Raw genomic sequence first — 18,955 nt, 5'->3', positions numbered from 1 at the left:
ACACACACTCACATAGCACAACATGTACATACGACTGATGGAAAAATGCTGTGTGTGCATAATAGATGTGTTATTCTCACTTCACCAAGCTTAACTATCACATCTACACAACTGAACTTTCACTTTCTAGAGAGGCGCGGCACCTGCTATCCAGTCGTCCCTCGCCACATCACGGTTTGAACATTTCTCCCTCTGTGTATCGCGGAATGTCCATCCATCCTCTTCCGCTTTTCCGAGGTGAAGTCGCGGGGGCAGCAGCCTAAACAGGGAAGCCCAGACTTCTCTCTCCCCAGCTACTTCGTCCAGCTCCTCCCGGCGGATCTCAAGGCGTTCCCAGACCAGTTGAGAGACATAGTCTCTCCAACGTGTCCTGGGTCTCCCCCGAGGCCTCCTACCAGTCGGACGTGCCCTGAACACCTCCCCAGTGAAGCTTCCAGGAGGCATCCTGACCAGATGCTCAAGCCACCTCATCTGGCTCCTCTCAATCCGGAGGAGCAGCGGACCTACTCCGAGCTTCTCCAGGATGACAGAGCTTCTCACCTTATCTCTAAGGGAGAGCCCAGCCACCCTAGAGAAAACTCATTTCAACAGCTTGTACCCCCGACCTTGTCCTTTCAGTCACTACCCAAAGCTCATGACCATAGGACCACAGCGCAATGTATTAATTAATAAATGATTGCTGTTTCATGGTTGAATACTCCCTATTATTAGTAGAAAAATATGCATATTGAAGCAAATTGTACTTATTCTTGGCCTAAATTAAGCATTTTCAAGTATAAAAATGTCTAAATAAACTAACAAAATGAGCTAAAATACAAATAGATGGCAGAAGAAGCATTCTAATTGTAAATGTAGGACTGTATTCTACATTGGCAACATAATAGCAGCATAATAATCATATTAATAACTTGGGCTACTGTTGGGGCCGTCGTCCAACTCTGGACCTCTCATGTCACTTCCTGTCACCCACACATCTGTCCGCCTGCCACTAAGGTCTGCTAGGGAACACTTTTACTGTGACACACACAAACAGGAGCTTTATTTATGTCTTAAATAGATTATTTACTCTTATTATGTCAACTATATTAGGTAATACGAGTGCAAAGCCATTTAAAGCTGTCATTACGATACATTGATGAGTCTGTTACCTTATTTATATCTAATATGTCTTATTTTCTATGATTATATCTACTGCATTGGATAATACAAATGTAAAGGTGACTATATGGGTGTTATTTCATGTCTAGAGGGCTCTAACCTTCTAAATTGTGTGATTTTGACTCCTTCTCCGATAGCAACGGTCCAAAGAACCAGGAAGAAAGGCGAAAGTGAAGCAACAGCCTTTACACTAGTGTTGCTAACCTTTGTGTCCTCCCACTATTCCAATGGCGATGTGCAGAGTGATAGTGGACGACGTTTCTTGGAGCGCTACACTGTGTCGGAAGCAGACTTGGACAAACACAGCTCATTAACATTAAAGCTACAGACACGCAATGGCGTCTTCTCAGTAGGTCTTCCTAAAAGCACTTTTAAACTGCCTAAATTACAGCATCAAGGCCAGCACACTTCCGATACACTATTTGGGGATGTCTACTAACTAAAGCAATTTTTACCAAATAGTATAATTCGGGACCTTTTTAAAAATCATCATCATCAAAATGTCCATCTCTAGTTGCCATGGCAATGACAGCAATGCCTCTCACCTTTATTACAAATGCGTGTGTCATACAAACCACCGTCACAGTAACTGGCTGATCGGTATATCAGGCATGATTCGTCACCTGATGCTCAGCTGGCAGCCTGATATCATCCAGCCCATATTTTTCTTATGAGTCCTCAGCTCCAGTATTTAATGTGGTTGTCGTGGCTTTAGCGTGCTGTTATTCTTTTCCTGGAAGCCCTGTCTGCAGAAGCTCCAGCATCCACCCTGTGTGTTTTCAGCGTTTTCTAAGCAGCTTTGTTTGTTGGGAAAAAAAAAAGGGGGGAAGATGCTGCCGGTAGATATGAGAAACAGACAGCTGTAATCTCTCGCCTTGGGCTGCTTAGCTGGATCATGGATGCCTCTTATCAGCCATTGTAGAGCGGGTGAGGGAGTGGGGGGGCTCCACGGCTGGACTGCTATCATATCATATACAAACCATGCGTTTTGACTGAGATATCACACAGGATGATGTGACTTCTAGTCTAAGAATATAACCTTACATGTAACGTAGTTATCCACAAAGCTGGCCAATTAGTTGCTAAGTCCCGACCACGTTTTGATTGATGTCGGCCATGTTTTCCAACCAATCTCGCTGAAATTTTACACGCATGTGCTTGTCCGTCCCTTACAGGTGTGTACCAAATTTTGTGGTGATTCGGCTACACTCCCCAAAGTTACAGAGGGTGTTTCGTAGCGCACATCGAGCTGTGTGAGGAATTTTAAGTCCATCTTCGGGGGTTAATAACAACACCACCGTGTGGTGTGTTTGTTGAAAAAGTAATAGCACAGGTAACGCAGTAGAGATGCATGTTTTAACAAAGTGTCACCCTTGTGTGTGCAGCGGTTCAGGAGTAGAAGCTTACACAATCAAATCATTGCGTTTTAACGCAAAGGAAGTCCCCAAATGGCTCATGGTGTCATTACACAGACTGGCGATGATTGTTTTATTCAATGCACATGAAAGGAAGAAAGCTGAGGCAACCACATTCCTAACACTCTTGCTTATACACACTCAACACCGGCGGCTCGGCTTGTAAAATCCCAGATTTATGGGGTGGAAATTAGCATATCATTAACATACCACAGGCACTCTTAAAAGAAGGTTATTTATAATTAGATGACATCAGAGACACTGGCTGGCATGGTGCAGGGAGGGGGGGGGGTAAAGGAACTATCGGAAAGCCCCGGAGAAGACTCTTAGTGATTTTTTTTTTTCGTGTGTGTGGGAAAAAAAGCAGAAACTGGGACACAGAACCTGTTGTTTCTTTGTATGATGTTATCAGAGACATTTGGGGCTTTTGCTGTCCTATTTCCCGCCATCAACATTATCCCTGGCCTGCTTCTGTCGGGGCCTGAGTGGCCGCTGTTTACATGCCATCATTTCCCCGTCGCGGTCTTGAGCGAGGTGCATCTGCTCCACTTGCCGGTTAAAACAAACAAACCCGAGCGCTTTAATTTTCCGTTTAAAACAACACTTAAACCCTTCTAAAAACTTCAGCGTGTAACGGATGATGAAAAACTGGAGCGCTACCAAAGAAGTTGTGGAAGGATTACTGCTTGTGTAATTCATCCCCTGAAAGCATCTTTAGTCTGGAGCTGGTGAAGTAGGATGGAAGTAGAGACGCCGTGTACTATATAGTATAGCTCTCATGCAGCATATGTTTTGCACAGACTTGAATGCTACGCTGTCTGAACTGACAAGCGATCAACACATATAGGAGCAAATTGTTTTTTTCGTCCTCCAGCATCGCTTTCTAGAATAAAAAATCACACTTTTACCACAGTATATTTGCTGGATACGTAGGGAATGTTTGCATTGTGGCTAATACAGTACACAGTGGCACCTTGCTTAGCGTGTTTTTCAGCTACCATCTAGAATTTACATTGCTTTACATTTACATTTCTGGTTGGCGTACGTGTTATTAATACACTGCATGAGACCAACTGTGTTTTCAATATGTTTTTATAGCAAAACGTCCTTGTTAGCAGCTTGCTAACATGGAAACAGTTCATTTATAAGAACATTGTTGGGTTTAAGTTTTCTGGGAACATTATTAATGTCAATCCATTCCATTATTGTGTATATATATTTGTCTTCTTAATGTAATATTACCATTCTCTAGTATTTAACCATCTTCAAGCTAAAAAAATGGAACTGAAGACTGCTAGCTAGAAGCTAGAAAAGCTTTATAGCATTAATAAATATTGTCATATTTTAATGTTGGGCAAAGTTGGTACATTCTCTATCCACACTTACTGTATTAGACGCCACTGGGTTGCCACGGCGATGGCAAAGATGCTATGTCCTTATTATAAGACAGCCGACCATTAAAATGCTGATTGACAAACACAAAGAAGCCCAGGAATACTACGTATGAGTCATTTCACTTCTCAAGCGTTTAACGTGATTACGCCAGGCGTTGCAGTAATTACAGTACATTAATTAGGACACTTCATATTGATTATTCACAACATAAACACTTTGTGCTCTTTGTCGTAATGAGGGTTTTCTAACGAGTGTCAATCCTCATCATGACAAGAAGTTAATGCAAATTAAAAATGCTCATGCAGGTTGTTTTGGGGGTTTTTGTGCAGAATTTGTTCTTGATCCTGCAGCATTTATGTGATCCATCCATTTTCTATGCCGCTTGTCCTCAGGAGGGTTGCGGGGGTATGCTGGAGCCTATCCCAGCTGACTTTTGGCGGAGAGGCGAGGTGCACCCTGGACTGGTCGCCAGCCAATCACAGGGCACATATAGACAAACAACCATTCACTCTCACATTCATATTCATATTATTATTATTATTATTATTATTATTGTAGTTATGCATTTTAACACATGCACACACTCACACACATGCACACACACAGCTCAGTTCCAAATGTGAACATTTTAAATAGTTCATGGTGTTATATTTGTAAATAAATTGTTATTTTGATGTAAAAAATTATCTTTTTATAAAAAGCTGGTTTTCTCCCTTTCCTAGTGGGGAACTGATATTTTCCTGAAACTTACTTATGTTCTACTGCTGATTACTAAAGAACGGAAAAAGGTGGAACCAAACTTTTTTTTTCTGTTGAAAGACCGCAGTCTAATCTTTCTTTTGGTAGGTTGCATGTTTATGTCGCCATAGAACCAATATTCTCAAATAAGCGCTACTGAAGGGGTTGTGTTTTGAAAAATGGCTGGGATTGAATGAGCTTTACAGAACCTTTAGTGGCTCCAGACCCACAATTTGGGAAACCCCCCCAAAAAAGCATCATTCTGTTCTTCTCTGTCCAAGCTGACAGCAAGGACTGATCACTTTGTCCTGTTAGGAGGAGGAGCTACGGCAGAGCGGCGAGGCCAAGTATCACCACCTGAACGAAGACCTGCACGTCCTCATCGAGGTGTTCGCCCCGCCGGCTGAGGCCTACGCCAGGATGGGCCACGCTTTGGAGGAGATCAAGAAGTTTCTCATACCAGTATGACACACACACACGCACAAACCCAGACACACATGAGGGAGGGAATCTGGCTCCCCAATCCTCGCATGCTGCTGCATGGAGCTTATTTACTCTCCCTCCATTTATTATAGATGATCTCTGCAATGCTCTCAGCTATGCTGATTTACATCTCATTAATTATCTGCACAACCGCTGTTGCCATGGAACGCACTCGTATGTTCGACACATATCAACCCACATATTTACACTTTTGTGAATGAAGACCTTTAAATTCCCGTGCAATGATGTATTTTCATGTAAAGACAAACGGAGGTCTGCATATTCATCAATGTTGGATTATTTTTGACAGTCTTAGCGGTCACAGCAGCACGGTAAAGTACATTAATTAGATATTCCCTGGGCTGTAGCCCCCGAGATAAAGTCTGTAATTTAATACAGTGTAATTGAAAGGCAGTCTATTGTTGTGTGCATGTGTAATAAAATGCTTTGTGTGTGTGTGTGCAGGATTACAATGATGAGATCAGACAGGCCCAGCTGCAGGAGCTCACATATCTGAACGGAGGCTCGGAGGATGCCAAGGTGCCATCGGTGAGGGGGAAGTCAGTGGCCCGTGCAAGAGGGACACCAGTTCCAGGACCTCCCAGGTAAACCGCTTCCTAATATTGTCCTTTTGCAATTGAATGGTGTTATTGAAAGGTGCAGCACATATTTAGAGCTGATGTACATGAAGTCATTTTCATGTTTTTTTTGTAAAGTTAAATATGTTATTCTGTAATGTGAGCATTTACAGGTAGAATGTTTTTAGGTTTGAAGTTGTATTGTTTTTTTTAGATGAGTAATCATAATAATTAGTAATGAAATGGGACCCAGCTTTTCTTGTTTCACCATTAACAATCACTTCAGTAAATATGTTCATATTCCATTGTTTTATGATGAAATATTATATTATTTTAACTTATTTTTAAAATTAGGTAATTATATTACTTGATTTTGTATTTTCTGTTAGTTTTAGATGTTATAGAAAGTTTTGTCATATTTTATCTTATTGTGAATTCTTATGATAGTATGTTATTTTAATACATTTTTACTTATTTTATGCACATAGATGATCTTATTTATGAAATTATATTATATATATTTTAAATTTCCTTGATGGACTATGGGGAAAATTCATGGTCAATTCAGTTGTGATTATATATATATATATATAATTCATATTTTATTTTAATTATTATACTATACTTTAACATATTTGTTTCATTATGTAAATATATTATTTTAATTAGCATTTCATGATAGTTTTAGATGGTATGGTGCTGTTTTTATATAGTATTATTTTATATTAATATATGGCATATTGGTATAGTTTATTTTAGTATTCATTTAATTAATTTAGTATTAATAAATATTTTTGATGTGAGTTGATTACCAAAGTTATTATTTTAATTGTAATAATTGCATTTTAGCTTCGTTGAATGTGTTAGTTTTACATAGTTGTACAGTAGATGATGATGATAATCAATGATAATCAATTACATTATTTTAATTTATTTGGTATTATCACTGTGTTAATATTAGATGGTAGAAAATACTATGGATTTTTTTAGCTGTATTGATTTTTTTTGCAGCATTAGTTTCATCACCTACAAATGAAAGCAGATTTAACGGCAAAGTAGGGTGACATACTGAAAGGCGCTCGTGCATTAGGCCCAATCAAAGCCCTTCATACAAGTATTAGATGTAAACAATGCTTTCAAAAGGTTAAACCATGTTGTCCATTGAGTTATTATTTTATTCTTCTGATATGAAACTCCCCATCTATTGCATAGGGATCGGGATATATGCACTATTTTCTACTACTTGCACTTTTGCAATAAAAATATTAGCATAAAAACCTTTATATGCAAGTGATCTTCAGGGCCTGCTTTCTTCTCCACCATCCCTGTGAGCTCACAGCTCCTTTGAGACATCACACGCCTGCAAATAAAAAAACAAATACTCGAGGCCAGTGTGAGATTTTAGAGCTTTAAAGACTAAAAACTGTCAGTTGCACTGAATATAATTGACTGTGTAGAAGATACCAGAAGATACTAGAAGGAACAGTGCACTTTTCCACACCAGGATGGAGAGTTTACAAAGCTTTCCTCTTGCTTTGACTTGAGAGAAAGTGGATCACGAACAGAATCCTCAGTAAAAGACTGGCCCCGACCTTAATCTTCAACTTCCTGTGCTGTCATTTCTATCAAGTAAACATCCACCGCTGTCCCCGATCGTGGAAGAATGCGTGGTTTCACCTGTGTGCCGCACATGCAAAATGGAAAAGTATAGAACGGAATGACCTGCAGAGCTGCAGAGCCACCTTTTGTGGGCTTCTGCCGCTGCCTCAGATCATTTGACTGCCCTGAAAGTGCAAAAACAACCTTTTAGCAAACCACAAGGTCAGGTTGGCTTTGATTTCAAACACAAGCGTGTGACTGAATGTATCAATTCAATGAACTGCAGCATTTTGCTGCACGGCTTTATGGCCTCCTTGCGTATTTTCACAGTAAAAATATGCTTAAAAAGTTCAATAATTACGTAGCAACAATTATTCTATTCAAATAACAATATGGCTGCATGTGTAATGCAAACCCTAGAGCAACAAAAATGTTTTTCCTGTGTCAGGACTCGAGGCGGAGTCCCCCCACTGCATGCGGCCGTGCCCAGAGGAGCAGCCCCCAGAGGAGCCCCGCCCAGCCGCACACCGTCCACCAGGGGGAGGGGGGTGCAGAGAGGCAGAGGCGCCCCTCCGGCAGCTGGATACCGAGCGGCTCCTCCCATAGTCCAGGACACCTATGACGAATATGTAAGTAAGCAGAGTGGTAATAAAATTTTGTACAAAAAACAGAAGTAATTTGCTGTTATTCATAGAAAACTGAACAATAATGGAATAATGGAAATTGTTGGTGACCTAGTGGTGAAAACATACATAATGTATTCTAAACAATAGTATTGTGGTATTGTAGGCTCCTACATGACTTTTTAGTATTATTTTTTCATTTGAGTACACCATAAATGCTTTTATTCAAGGCATCTTTGGCAGTGGCCAGCTGCGTGGTCTACAAAGCAAACAACTGCCAGGGTCTCTGCACACAATGTCATGTGGCCATTATTCCATTTGATTTTACTAATATTTGTTCCAATTATGCACTAAAACACATATGGATTTCTGCTAAGATACACATTCATGTTGCTACGATTACTACTTGAGGCTAGAGGCTTCTTGTCTCCAAAACAAGTCCTCCACATGCTTATCACCTGATTTTAACAGCCTTGGGTGTCTCGGCATGCAAATGCGGTTTCCTGTATTAACTAACATTTTGGCATGAATAGTCAGATAGGTTGTGTTGATTTGTCTCCTCGCATGCAAGTTTTATTAATCTGTACCTCTCATTATTCTCAAAGAACTTGTCTCATCTCTTGTCTGTTTTGGAATCAAGAGGAGATTTAGCCTTGACACTCTCGAATTAGCACAGTGTCAAAAACATTGGCACCAGCAACTATGGCTGTAGGCAACCTCCTGATGTTTTTTTTTTTTTAAACTCCACAGGATGGCATTTGAGGTGTTATCAGTGGTCGACATCCAGCAGCTTTGTGTAGTACCCTACCATTCTACGTAGGAGATGAAGGATGGGGGGTTGCTCGTCTTGGGATATTACCCCAGCCGCCCGAACCTAAGCACATGTGACGGGTTTATTCAGAGGTTGCAATTCAAATGTGTGGAGGTCGTAGCGAATGACTCCTGGACCAGCTGTTTCCCATCATTGTCGCAGTTGTAAACTACACCCCCCCGACGCCTGCACCTGTGTAAGTGGTTCAGGATAGAAAAAAAACAACAACCCAGAGCTGAGCATCTGCTCGATGATAAATCTAACAACATCACGGCAAATTAGAGGCGGAATGAGTTACTCCGTGTTATCGGAATACATCACAGTCACAGGACATACGTTCTCGGTCAGGTGCTGACAACTCCTCTTTGTAGTCACCAGTGAGATGTTTCCGCATCACACTCGCTGTACCTTCATTTATCGCTGGTTGACATTCACACCCATGCACACCACAACCTTGCAGGTTTCCTCCTGGTGATTTGTTTGGAATGAATAGATGGAATGCGTGATGCACTGTTCTTAATTCTTTACTCAAAGCATTGTGTTTTGCATAATGAACATATGTTGAAGCTTCTGTTTCTGCAGGGAGCCACATTATCAAATTACTTCAAATTCAGTTGTTATTATACAAAATAAAGGGAGCGCCATATGATCCTACACTTGCTGTTAACACAATAACAATTACACACCATTCTTGAGGGGAATATATACAGTACCAGTCCAAAATGTGGAGACACTTCTGCATCCTATTCAATGAGAAAGTGTTATCCAAACGTGCTATATTTAGCAAAACAATACCGTAATACCGTTATGCAATTATAGGGTAAGCTCTCAACGGCACATGCAAAATATTTGAAGGTTTTTGACAAGGGAAAATCTGCTGCTGGCTCAAAAATAGATGTTCTTTGACAATAATGAGAGGTAGAATTTAATAAAACGCATATGCAAAGGGCGGGGTGATCGCCTCCTGTGAGGGATAGAGACGATGGAGGGCAGGCCCACATGCCTAGACACCCAAGGCCATTTGATTCAGGTGATAAGCATACGGAGGACTTGTTTTAGAGACAAGAGGCCTCTAGTCTAGAGTGACATTAATGTGTATCTTAGCAGAAATACATATGTAGGCTATGTTAGTGCATAACAACAACTAATATTAGTAGAATCAAATGGAATGACGGACACAAAACATTTTATAACTTCGATAACAAACCACATTTTCCAATAATCTTTGTTTCTTATTGAATTACATTTTTGGGAAAGCAACTAGTCAAAAACATTTTGGCCATGACACATACGTTTTCAATGAGAAAGTGTCTCCAAACTTTCAACTCTTTGTAGGTTGTGATTCAATTCCAATACCAATTCTCACTCAGTCTCACATGAGGAAAAAATGCTTCCTTTATGTCCCCCAGCCCCACTGTACATGTTCAGTCCTGTTGAGAGGCTAGAAGTGTTAATTGCATCCTTTTTCCTGGTCCTGCCGCCGGATTCTTTTTTTATCTGCTTTTCGTTCAAGCCCCTTGGTCACATTATTAACACCATTGTCACCTGTGCTTTCATTTTTGGACAAATAAGTGAAAATACAAGTGGATTCATGGACCAACTGCTGTATGGATTCAAATCCTTCGTATTGCCTCTCCCACTGCAGCAGCAAAAAGGTCACCCATTGGTCAGCGTTAGTTCTTGCGAGCAAAAAAGTTGCATTTTGATCTAAAATGCCTCCCAGTGTAGATGAGCAGTGGAACGGTGGCCAGTATGGGTGTAATAGATGGGCTGCTGGTGGCCCGTCCTGGATGGAACGCAGCCTGGAGGAGGAGAGGCCGGGGACAGGCAGCAATATTACATTTCATCTTTCCGATTTCTGCAGGGCTATTTCATCAATGAATGCCGGAGCTCCCCTAGAAAGTGCATGTCAGGGTAGATATGAATAAGCTTGTGAGTCAGATGAGACTTAGACAGAAAAAAAAACATGCAAGACATTTGTAACCGCGTAATCGTGATTGGGCTAAACACACAAAGGTTACAGCCTGTTGAACGGTGCGAGAAATTTCAAGTCAATCCAACTTATGGGGTGCATTTGTCCAAAAAACAATAGCACATGCAACACAGTAGGTTTTGCCAAATGTTCATCCTTTTGTGTGCCGTGGTTCAAGAGTAGAAACGTTAGCTTACACAAACAAATGCATAAACGCCGCAAATAAGGAAATGTGGTCATTTCTGCTATGGGCTTGTGCCTGGTACAGAGAACCTAGTATCGATGGCAGCCTATCTGTTCCTGTGGTATTGTGGAGCACAGTGGAGCAGCTGTGATAGCACTGTTGTAACACAACAGAACCGAGCCCTCTTTAGTGTCTTTAGTGGCCTCTGAGGCCGCCCCTTATCTTTTAACAACACGCCTCTCAGCCGTCCTCTGGCATACAAATGAAAGACTCACTCAGGGAGAGCGCTATCTGCCTCCCTTGTGCTGGCTCTGCCCGCATCCAATAAACCCCCCCCCCCCCCCCCCCCCCTCTCCCCCAATTCACTGTCACACTAATCCTGTCTAGTGTTCGGGGGCACAGCAGTGTTGCAGGCGTGTTGCGCCATTGTGCTCACCGAGATATTTCGAGTAAAGGAGATATCAGACATCTCAATAGCTTCACTCGCTGTATTTTCATCATCTTAGTTCAACAATTTTGACACCAATAAAAGGAATCCTCTTCCAATGTGATTTATCAGTAGACCTTAGCGCTGTTGCTTGTAAAGGGATCTAATAAATTATAGTAACGCTGTTAAAGGTTAATATATATAGTGCAAGGTTAAGCAATGGACCAAGCGCATCATCCTAGGGTGCAGTTCAGGGGCGACATTGACTTTGCTAGTTTTTGGATGAACGCAGAACCACACCACAACGGGGCAGGGGTGGCATCTGTCAAGCTGAAATTTACAACAGTGTTTACGGATCTCTGATCCAGGTATTGATCGCATCTTTGGTTTGAATCCAACCATTTTTAATGTGACCAGAAGTATTGGAACATGTCACTAACAGGTGTGTTTCACTGCCCAGGTGTGTCCTATTGCATTGCTTATTCCACCAATATATAGCACTGAATGTCTAGGTTCAGTTTCAGATTGGGTAGGATGGGTTTTGTCAGTGTAGACTGCATTTAGAGGTGAAAACAACATGAAAACCACAGAGCAAAACAAACAATTGTGAATCTGAGAGAAGATGGAGAACCGTTGCACTAACGTTGGTCATAGCCAGTACAACCATTTGGAATGTCCTGAAGAAGCAATACAGTGCTACATCGCGGTTCACCTTTTGTGGATTTGCTGCTTTGCGTTTTTTTTAAAGTGCAATTTATCTTTTTTTTTAACAGCGTATGAACGTGCTTTGTGTTTTGCGTCCTCGTAGTACAGTAAATTAGCGCGATCTATCGGTTCTCTATTTTATGTGTCTGTTATTGTATTTACAACTGCTACCAGTAGATGGTGTTGTACACTAATTGGCGGTGTTGAAGACGACATGTCCAGTTCTTCCCAGTATGTGTAGCCAGCCACAACAGTCCTGATTGGCTAAGGGAGAACCCTTCCATTGTGTTCTGCATTCTGATTGGCTGTAGGCCAATGTCAATCAATGTCCTCCGTCCACCACTGCCCCCACTGTTTCCCGTTGGGCGTCATTATGGAATACTGTAAATGAATCGTGGGTTCACAGAGGACTACAAGGAGGAGTAAAATACTACAACAGGAGCAATATGTTTTAACGAGGATACAAAAACGCTACAGCCGAACGGCGCCGGAACGAGGCACGTCGGAGGATTGAGTCACTTAATGATTTTTTTGATCATTAAAATTCAAATGAAATTTGAACTTTGAGAGTGTTTAAACAAGAGAGAAATGTGAGAAAATGTTAATGCCTCTTTGAGAAAAGTGTATAAAGTGTACGGTGACGGGTTTTACAGCCTTAAAACATATATAATCATTGCAAACAAGTTGACTACTTTGCAGATTTCACTTTCACCGGCTATTTTGGGAACCGGTCCCCCACGATAAACGACACTGTAATCCTAAATATATCACAAATAAGACAGAGCTGCCTGTGAGTGCTCTCAGATGGGGGAGCGGCCCACAGGAGCAGCCTGTGTTCACTGCGAGCAGCAATACCTGCTTTCTATCTGGATTGTACATTCATTTTGTATCAAAGCCCCGTAATTCCTCTAGAGAAAAGTGTCCAAATCTAAACATTTTCTTGATGTTTGCATAGTTTTTGCATCCAGTAGGGTTCAGCTGTGTATTGTTGTGATATTATCATATTAAGTGAAAGGAATAACACGCGTTTGGCGTGTTAAATGTCAAACACTTGCTATATTCTAATGCATTCAAATGGACAGCTGTTACTGTATTGTATTATGTCCTTAAGCTTTGGCCTTGTGTGGAGCATTTTCACAGGTGACAGCTGACTTTGTTATCCACTACACGCGTTGACTCTATACAAGTACTAATGCAATTTTATTTGACAGCTTAGTCTTGTTTTTGCAACCCGTGCTACACGCTTTTACTTTCTGTGTCGCTGCTTTATTCAATATTCATAACAACACTTGTTTATTTCCAGCACTGCGCTCCAAGCTGGATAATAGATATAAGTTTTAAAGAAGAAATGCTTCTTGGAGTTTGGAAACAAACTGAAAAAATTGATTTTTTTTGACAAAGACTTCATATCAGTATGACATTTCTGGCGTTTTACGCTGTTTATTTCTGCAGTCTGTCTGTTAACGTCTGCTTATTTTTTAAGAAAAGATAAGGTTGCTGTATGCTATTTTGATTTATAGTATTCACTTTATGTAAGAATGGAGAGTCTACCAATTCGGCGGACAGTAATGGAATTTTTTGTTGTTAAGGTCACGGATTGGCGGTCACTTGTTTGTCTTGTTTGCCCATAAATAAAAACATGAGTTGTTTCACATAATGAAAAATACCACCTTAAAAGGCAACATGTTCCTATGAGTGTTTACTTTTGTGTGTGTTTTCTAGACACGGCTACTGTGGTTAATGTTACTCAGTTAAGGTTACGACATACTATCCAAATTTACTTATTTTTTAAGGTAATTTTCCAGAAGCATGAGTTTTCTACAATTTACCTTAATTTCCGGACTATAGGCCGCACCTGTCTATAAGCCGCAGGTGTCCATGTCACAACATATTTAGTACACAGAAAGATGGTACACGGAAAGATTTTTTCAACTTTTGATTAAATAAACATGCGTGTAATATGGCTAGTCAAACAGTAGCCAACCGGAAAAGTCATTCATCGCCATCCTACTCCTCCTGGGAACTAAAACCACTCAGGTCGTCTTCTTCAGCATCACAATGGAGCAGCTTCATAATTCCTTCGTCACACACTTTGTCAGTCTCTCTCTGTCTCTTTCATTGTCGCTCTTTGTGTCACTTTTGTCTTGAGTCTTTAGCCATGTAGCTTGAGCTAAAGCTCTTCATCACGAAAGTGGACGGTTGGCCGTCTGAGTAGTCTGAACAGAAGCTGTAGTAATCCTACACTTGACAAACTTTAGATGTGTCAGAGGTTGCTGCATAAGACTTCAAAACGCGACATTAGCTTTCACTTCACTCGCCTACGTCACTACTTCCTGAAGCTTCACTCGAAGCATCATTGGAAAGGTTGTTTTCATAAATTAGCTGTGCGTGAAGGCTACTAACCATGCATGACAACTCACCAAAATTTGTAGGCATGTCAGCACAGGCAAAAAAATTTATATTTTGGTGGTCCGCACACGGACCAGAGAAAGTAATTTGGAATTTGCTACATTTGCCCCTGTAACCTGCCCCCAGTGTCACGGATGGAGATGAAAGCTGGAGGAGATGTTTGTCATTGACAGGATGAACAAAAAAGCATAAGCCATTTTCGAAAACACACAGGGAGACGACTATTTTGATTAGAACAAGTCGTTTTTGTGTTGCAGACCGGGGTTCTTATTTTGACGAGCTCCTCCTACAGATTTGGACCTAATAAGCCCAAATTCAAACCATGGGTGCTAGACAGATGGCCGCCAATAGTTTGTGAACAGATTTGGTCTGTGCCATAATATGGGGGATCCGGCTTTGATGTCTTCATAAGCGGGTCCACACATCAGACTTCAATAATTAATAAGAATAATTATGTATAACATGCCTCATTATCTGTCATTTAAAGATTTTTTTTCAAGTCAGAGCTTTTTTTCCCATCACTCACACACACCGGAGGTTGGTGTGGGATTCCGAGTCAACTAACATCACAATACAGTACTTTTGTGAACTGAACTTATCAATTGCATGGCAAATTGTTGACGATACCAAACAGTAGACTTCCAAAAGTGAAAACAAAGTAAAAAGATTATTCATGTAGATCAAATAAATTCCTTTAAAGCAGCGATTTATCATAGCAGTGCATAAGTAACTAGAGTGACTGGGTCATACCATTCCTCACACTAACTTCTTCCAGGAGACTTCAACATAAAAGAGTCCATTCCGTCACTTTTGCAAAATGTGCACTTGTAATCAGGAATTAGCACCTTCGTAATAAAGCGGATGTGATGAGCGTTTCTTGTGCGGCTAAATCTTACAGACGTTAATTTCATGCATGCAAATCAGCCGCAGATGGAATTAGCCGAGAAGTGCGCGGAGGGGGGATAAGAGACATGTCGCCAGGGGTCGAAACCTTTTGTGGAGCATAAGTCCCCGTTTATCCCGAATTAGGACGGTTGCGGCAACGGATCACTTTGATGTTTCTCTTGGCGGCGAGGGACGGGGTGGTGCGTGTGCCGCCGTGCGGAGGGGTGGACGGGGCACATTGCCAGAGTCCAAACAGATGTTCAATGCTCAGGCTTTGAGGTGGTGATGAGACGTGACCGCGGCGTGCGTCCTTCCTTCCCGCTGTCACTCGCTTGACACGAGGTTGAGGCACTGCTGAAATGGTGGAAGGCCTCTGTTGGCCCAAAATACTACATCAAGTTAAATTATGTCGAACATTTTGCACAATTGCACTCACTCAGTGGGACACAAATAAGGAAATGATTGCATGCAATAGAAATGCCAAATGAAGACGACCCTTTTTGTAAAAGAAAAAACATATTTTTTTATTTTTAGGGTTTTTTAAATATTATTTTTAAGACAAAATGATTTTTGATTAGCATCATGACTCCTAACTTCCTAACAACCGTTGACACACTTTTTGTGGGAGTGACAGGAAGAAAAGCTCTGGCTTTGGGAGTAGTCGCTCGCCGCCACTTGTTGGTTTGCATGTATAAATCACTACACCCCTAATATAAGCTAACATTTCTTTTTCAGACTATTTTTCATACTTGGTTTGCCTCCGTATTGCAGCGCTACTGGTTTGTTTGTCTGTTACGATCTTTATATTTTGGTGAAAACCTGTCTAGGTGTGTGGTTTACTTCAGCAAATTGGAGATTCATGCATAGACCTTTTGTAAGACGTCATACCCCATGATGATGGTTTTTTCCAATACTTTTGTTGATTTGTACATTTTACGGCCTTTACGGTTCCACCGTATTGCTGTTATGTATTCACAATTATGCTTTTTATAATACAGTGTGTATGTTTATGGTTTAATAATGGATTGAAGGCCATGAATCTGTCCATGTAGTGACTCTGATGGTATCATTGAAATTGAATGTACTGGTTACAGTAATCCAGTAAATTGGTTCCACACCCTACTTACTACTAATAAGTATTACTGTGTCAATACAGTACTGTTGATGTTATCTTGTTATTACTATTGTGGACTTTATGGTTGTTGCAGAGCAAATCTGTTTAGCATGAAAGAGCATCTAGGTACCAACAATACTATTTGGACAGGTAAAAAAAAAAGACCCGACCATGATAAGTGAATTTAGTAGGACTCCTTATTTATAAATGACATATTTTTGTAGTTAGAGCATAGGAACCCTTTTTCCAGCCTTGTAAATATGTTTGTTTTAGCATTATTAGAGCCCTCTAGACATGAAGTAACACCCCTATAGTCAGTTTTACACTCATATTACCCAATATAGTAGTCATAACAACAGAAAATAAGTCATTTAAGACTTAAATAAGCTTGTGTGTGTTGCTATAAAAGTGTTCAGGTGCTAGGAGAGCAGAGTGGCTGGCGGACAGGAAGTGATGTCAGGGGTTCAGAGTTGAGTTTTATCTTGGCGTGGGTTACGGCCGCAGCAGCAGCTCGTGTTAGGGATTATTGTGCCTGTTGTGAGATCATTCAAACCCGCAGTGAAAGCCTGTCAATCAGGTTTGGTGCTTGTGTGTCTCAGCGAACAGCTCAGTAACATTTTGAATGAGTCTTTGAATGCCTTATAATTGTATTTTAGTTCATTTATCCACATATTTAACCACAAAACATCACGATTTATTTACTAATATATTTTTGAAAAACTGTGATAGAGTGAAGGCGCGAAATTTAAGGTGCAAAGTGGCGAGGGATGACTGTACTAAGCTAATAAATGATCCTGTTTAATCAGCTGTTCTCTACATTTGGGTACCTTAAGTCATTTGGCGACTCTTGTGTTTCAGGACTACGACGACGACTACGGAACAGCGTATGATGACCAAGGATACGAGTCGTATGACAACAACTACACTAATCAAGGACAAAAGTAAGTTGTGACTTTCTACACGCGCATTTAAGCATTTGCTAGCCCATCCGTACAAAGATTTAACTGCCTTGGATACATTAGCCGATAGCTTTCATTATGCCTTTACAAGGTGCTCCCAGTAAAAACAAAAGAAGCCATTTATAACAGACGGAAGATTATTCGCAGCCGTCTGGTTATTCATACTTGATAGAAATATCTTGCAAATATTTATTTGCAGTCAGACTGTCGTGCAAGGAGTTCACGCTCAGATGCACTTCCTGTTAATGAGGCGTTTTCTTGTTCAGCGTGACATTGGAGTCGATCACTAAATTCCATTTAAACAGTCAGCTGCAGAGCATACCTGTATGCTTTGTTATGACTGTCAACAAAGTCCACTCTGCTTAGTTGCTGTTTTCTGAATTCATTGTAAACACTCATGGGGGGATGTTTGTCCATTTAACAAAGGCTCCAAGACAGCTAAATGCAGAATATTGATTTCTCTGCGTCCAGGGAGCGATCACTCTCTCTCCTCGAGCATCACAAGGTCAAAAGGCTTTTGGTGTCCTGCTATATGTTAACAAAGCGCAACAATGCGTGTCTGTCGGCGGCATTTTTTCTTTTTTTTTCAGAAATAATGACTGTTGGCCCACTTAGAATGCCCGCAATTTGATTGTATTGGCAGCAGCTCGGGGGCAAAAGAGACGTATTTTGTCTTGTGGGCAGCAGGGGTGGATTCTTTTGTTTATGGCACTGTCAGGTTGTACTGTACATCACCCTTTGTCTTTTTGGATGGGGACACCCTTTCCTCATTCTCTGACATGCTGAGGTTTGTAACTTGGAGATACTTGCTAAGGAGGATAGAGAGGACGGTCACGGTTAATGCCAGTAAACTAAATAGCAGTGGGAGTGTTTTGGTGAAGATAGTGGGAGTGGAAATTGAGTCTATCGCATAAAAAAGTGTCCTGAGGCAGGGTCAAGTCCAAGAGATGTTCATGACGGGTATCTGGCCTGCAGACAAAGAAGCAATTATGTAAATTGTAAATACACTGAAAAAAAACAGGGAGCTTTTGCGAAAAAAAAAGTCGCAAATTTACGAGAACAAAGCTGTAAATTTACGAGGAAAAAAGTCGTAAACTTACAAGAAAAAAAAAGTCGTAATATTAAGAGACTGAAGTCGTAAATTGACAGGAAAAGCAGTTGTAAATTCCCAAGAATAAAGTTGTAAATTTACGAGAAAAAAGTTGTAATATTACGAGAATAAAAGTCGTCAATTTCCGTGTCATCGTTTCATACGTGTCATAGGGAAAATAGAGCATAGCTCTTCAGGAAGGAAGGCAACTTTCCTTTTGCTTCAGGCAAGCTAACAGAGCATGTCTAGCCCATACTTCCGCCTTCTTTACCCCGCCCCCTCCGCATGCCCAAGGCCAGAGGTTACACAAGTCCCCCCTTTTCCTAGCTGTCTCAGGCAATGCCTGTTACATCGGACTACTAAACTAATCTGAGATTTCGAGAAGGAGTCGTACATTTACAAGAATAAAG

General features: G+C 40.9%; 1 protein-coding gene across 3 annotated transcripts in view; it reads left to right on the top strand.

The window, feature by feature from the left end:
* Positions 1-18,955, top strand: part of khdrbs3 (KH domain containing, RNA binding, signal transduction associated 3) — an 88,898-nt gene that overhangs the window by 49,086 nt on the left and 20,857 nt on the right. For all 3 annotated transcript variants that reach the window (XR_008567175.1, XR_008567176.1, XM_054763783.1), the window contains 4 exons: positions 5,022-5,168; positions 5,655-5,794; positions 7,815-7,995; positions 17,355-17,437. Coding sequence is in view for 1 of the 3 variants with exons in the window: in XM_054763783.1 (XP_054619758.1) it covers positions 5,022-5,168; positions 5,655-5,794; positions 7,815-7,995; positions 17,355-17,437 (551 nt within the window). In the remaining 2 variants the exon portion in view is untranslated. The remainder of the gene's footprint in view (positions 1-5,021; positions 5,169-5,654; positions 5,795-7,814; positions 7,996-17,354; positions 17,438-18,955) is intronic.

This window comes from Dunckerocampus dactyliophorus, chromosome 20 (genome assembly GCF_027744805.1).
Source record: "Dunckerocampus dactyliophorus isolate RoL2022-P2 chromosome 20, RoL_Ddac_1.1, whole genome shotgun sequence".
In the NCBI taxonomy this organism is placed as follows: Eukaryota; Metazoa; Chordata; class Actinopteri; order Syngnathiformes; family Syngnathidae; genus Dunckerocampus; species Dunckerocampus dactyliophorus.
Note: the sequence above shows the minus strand (reverse complement) of the source record. Positions and strands in the feature narration are given on the sequence as shown.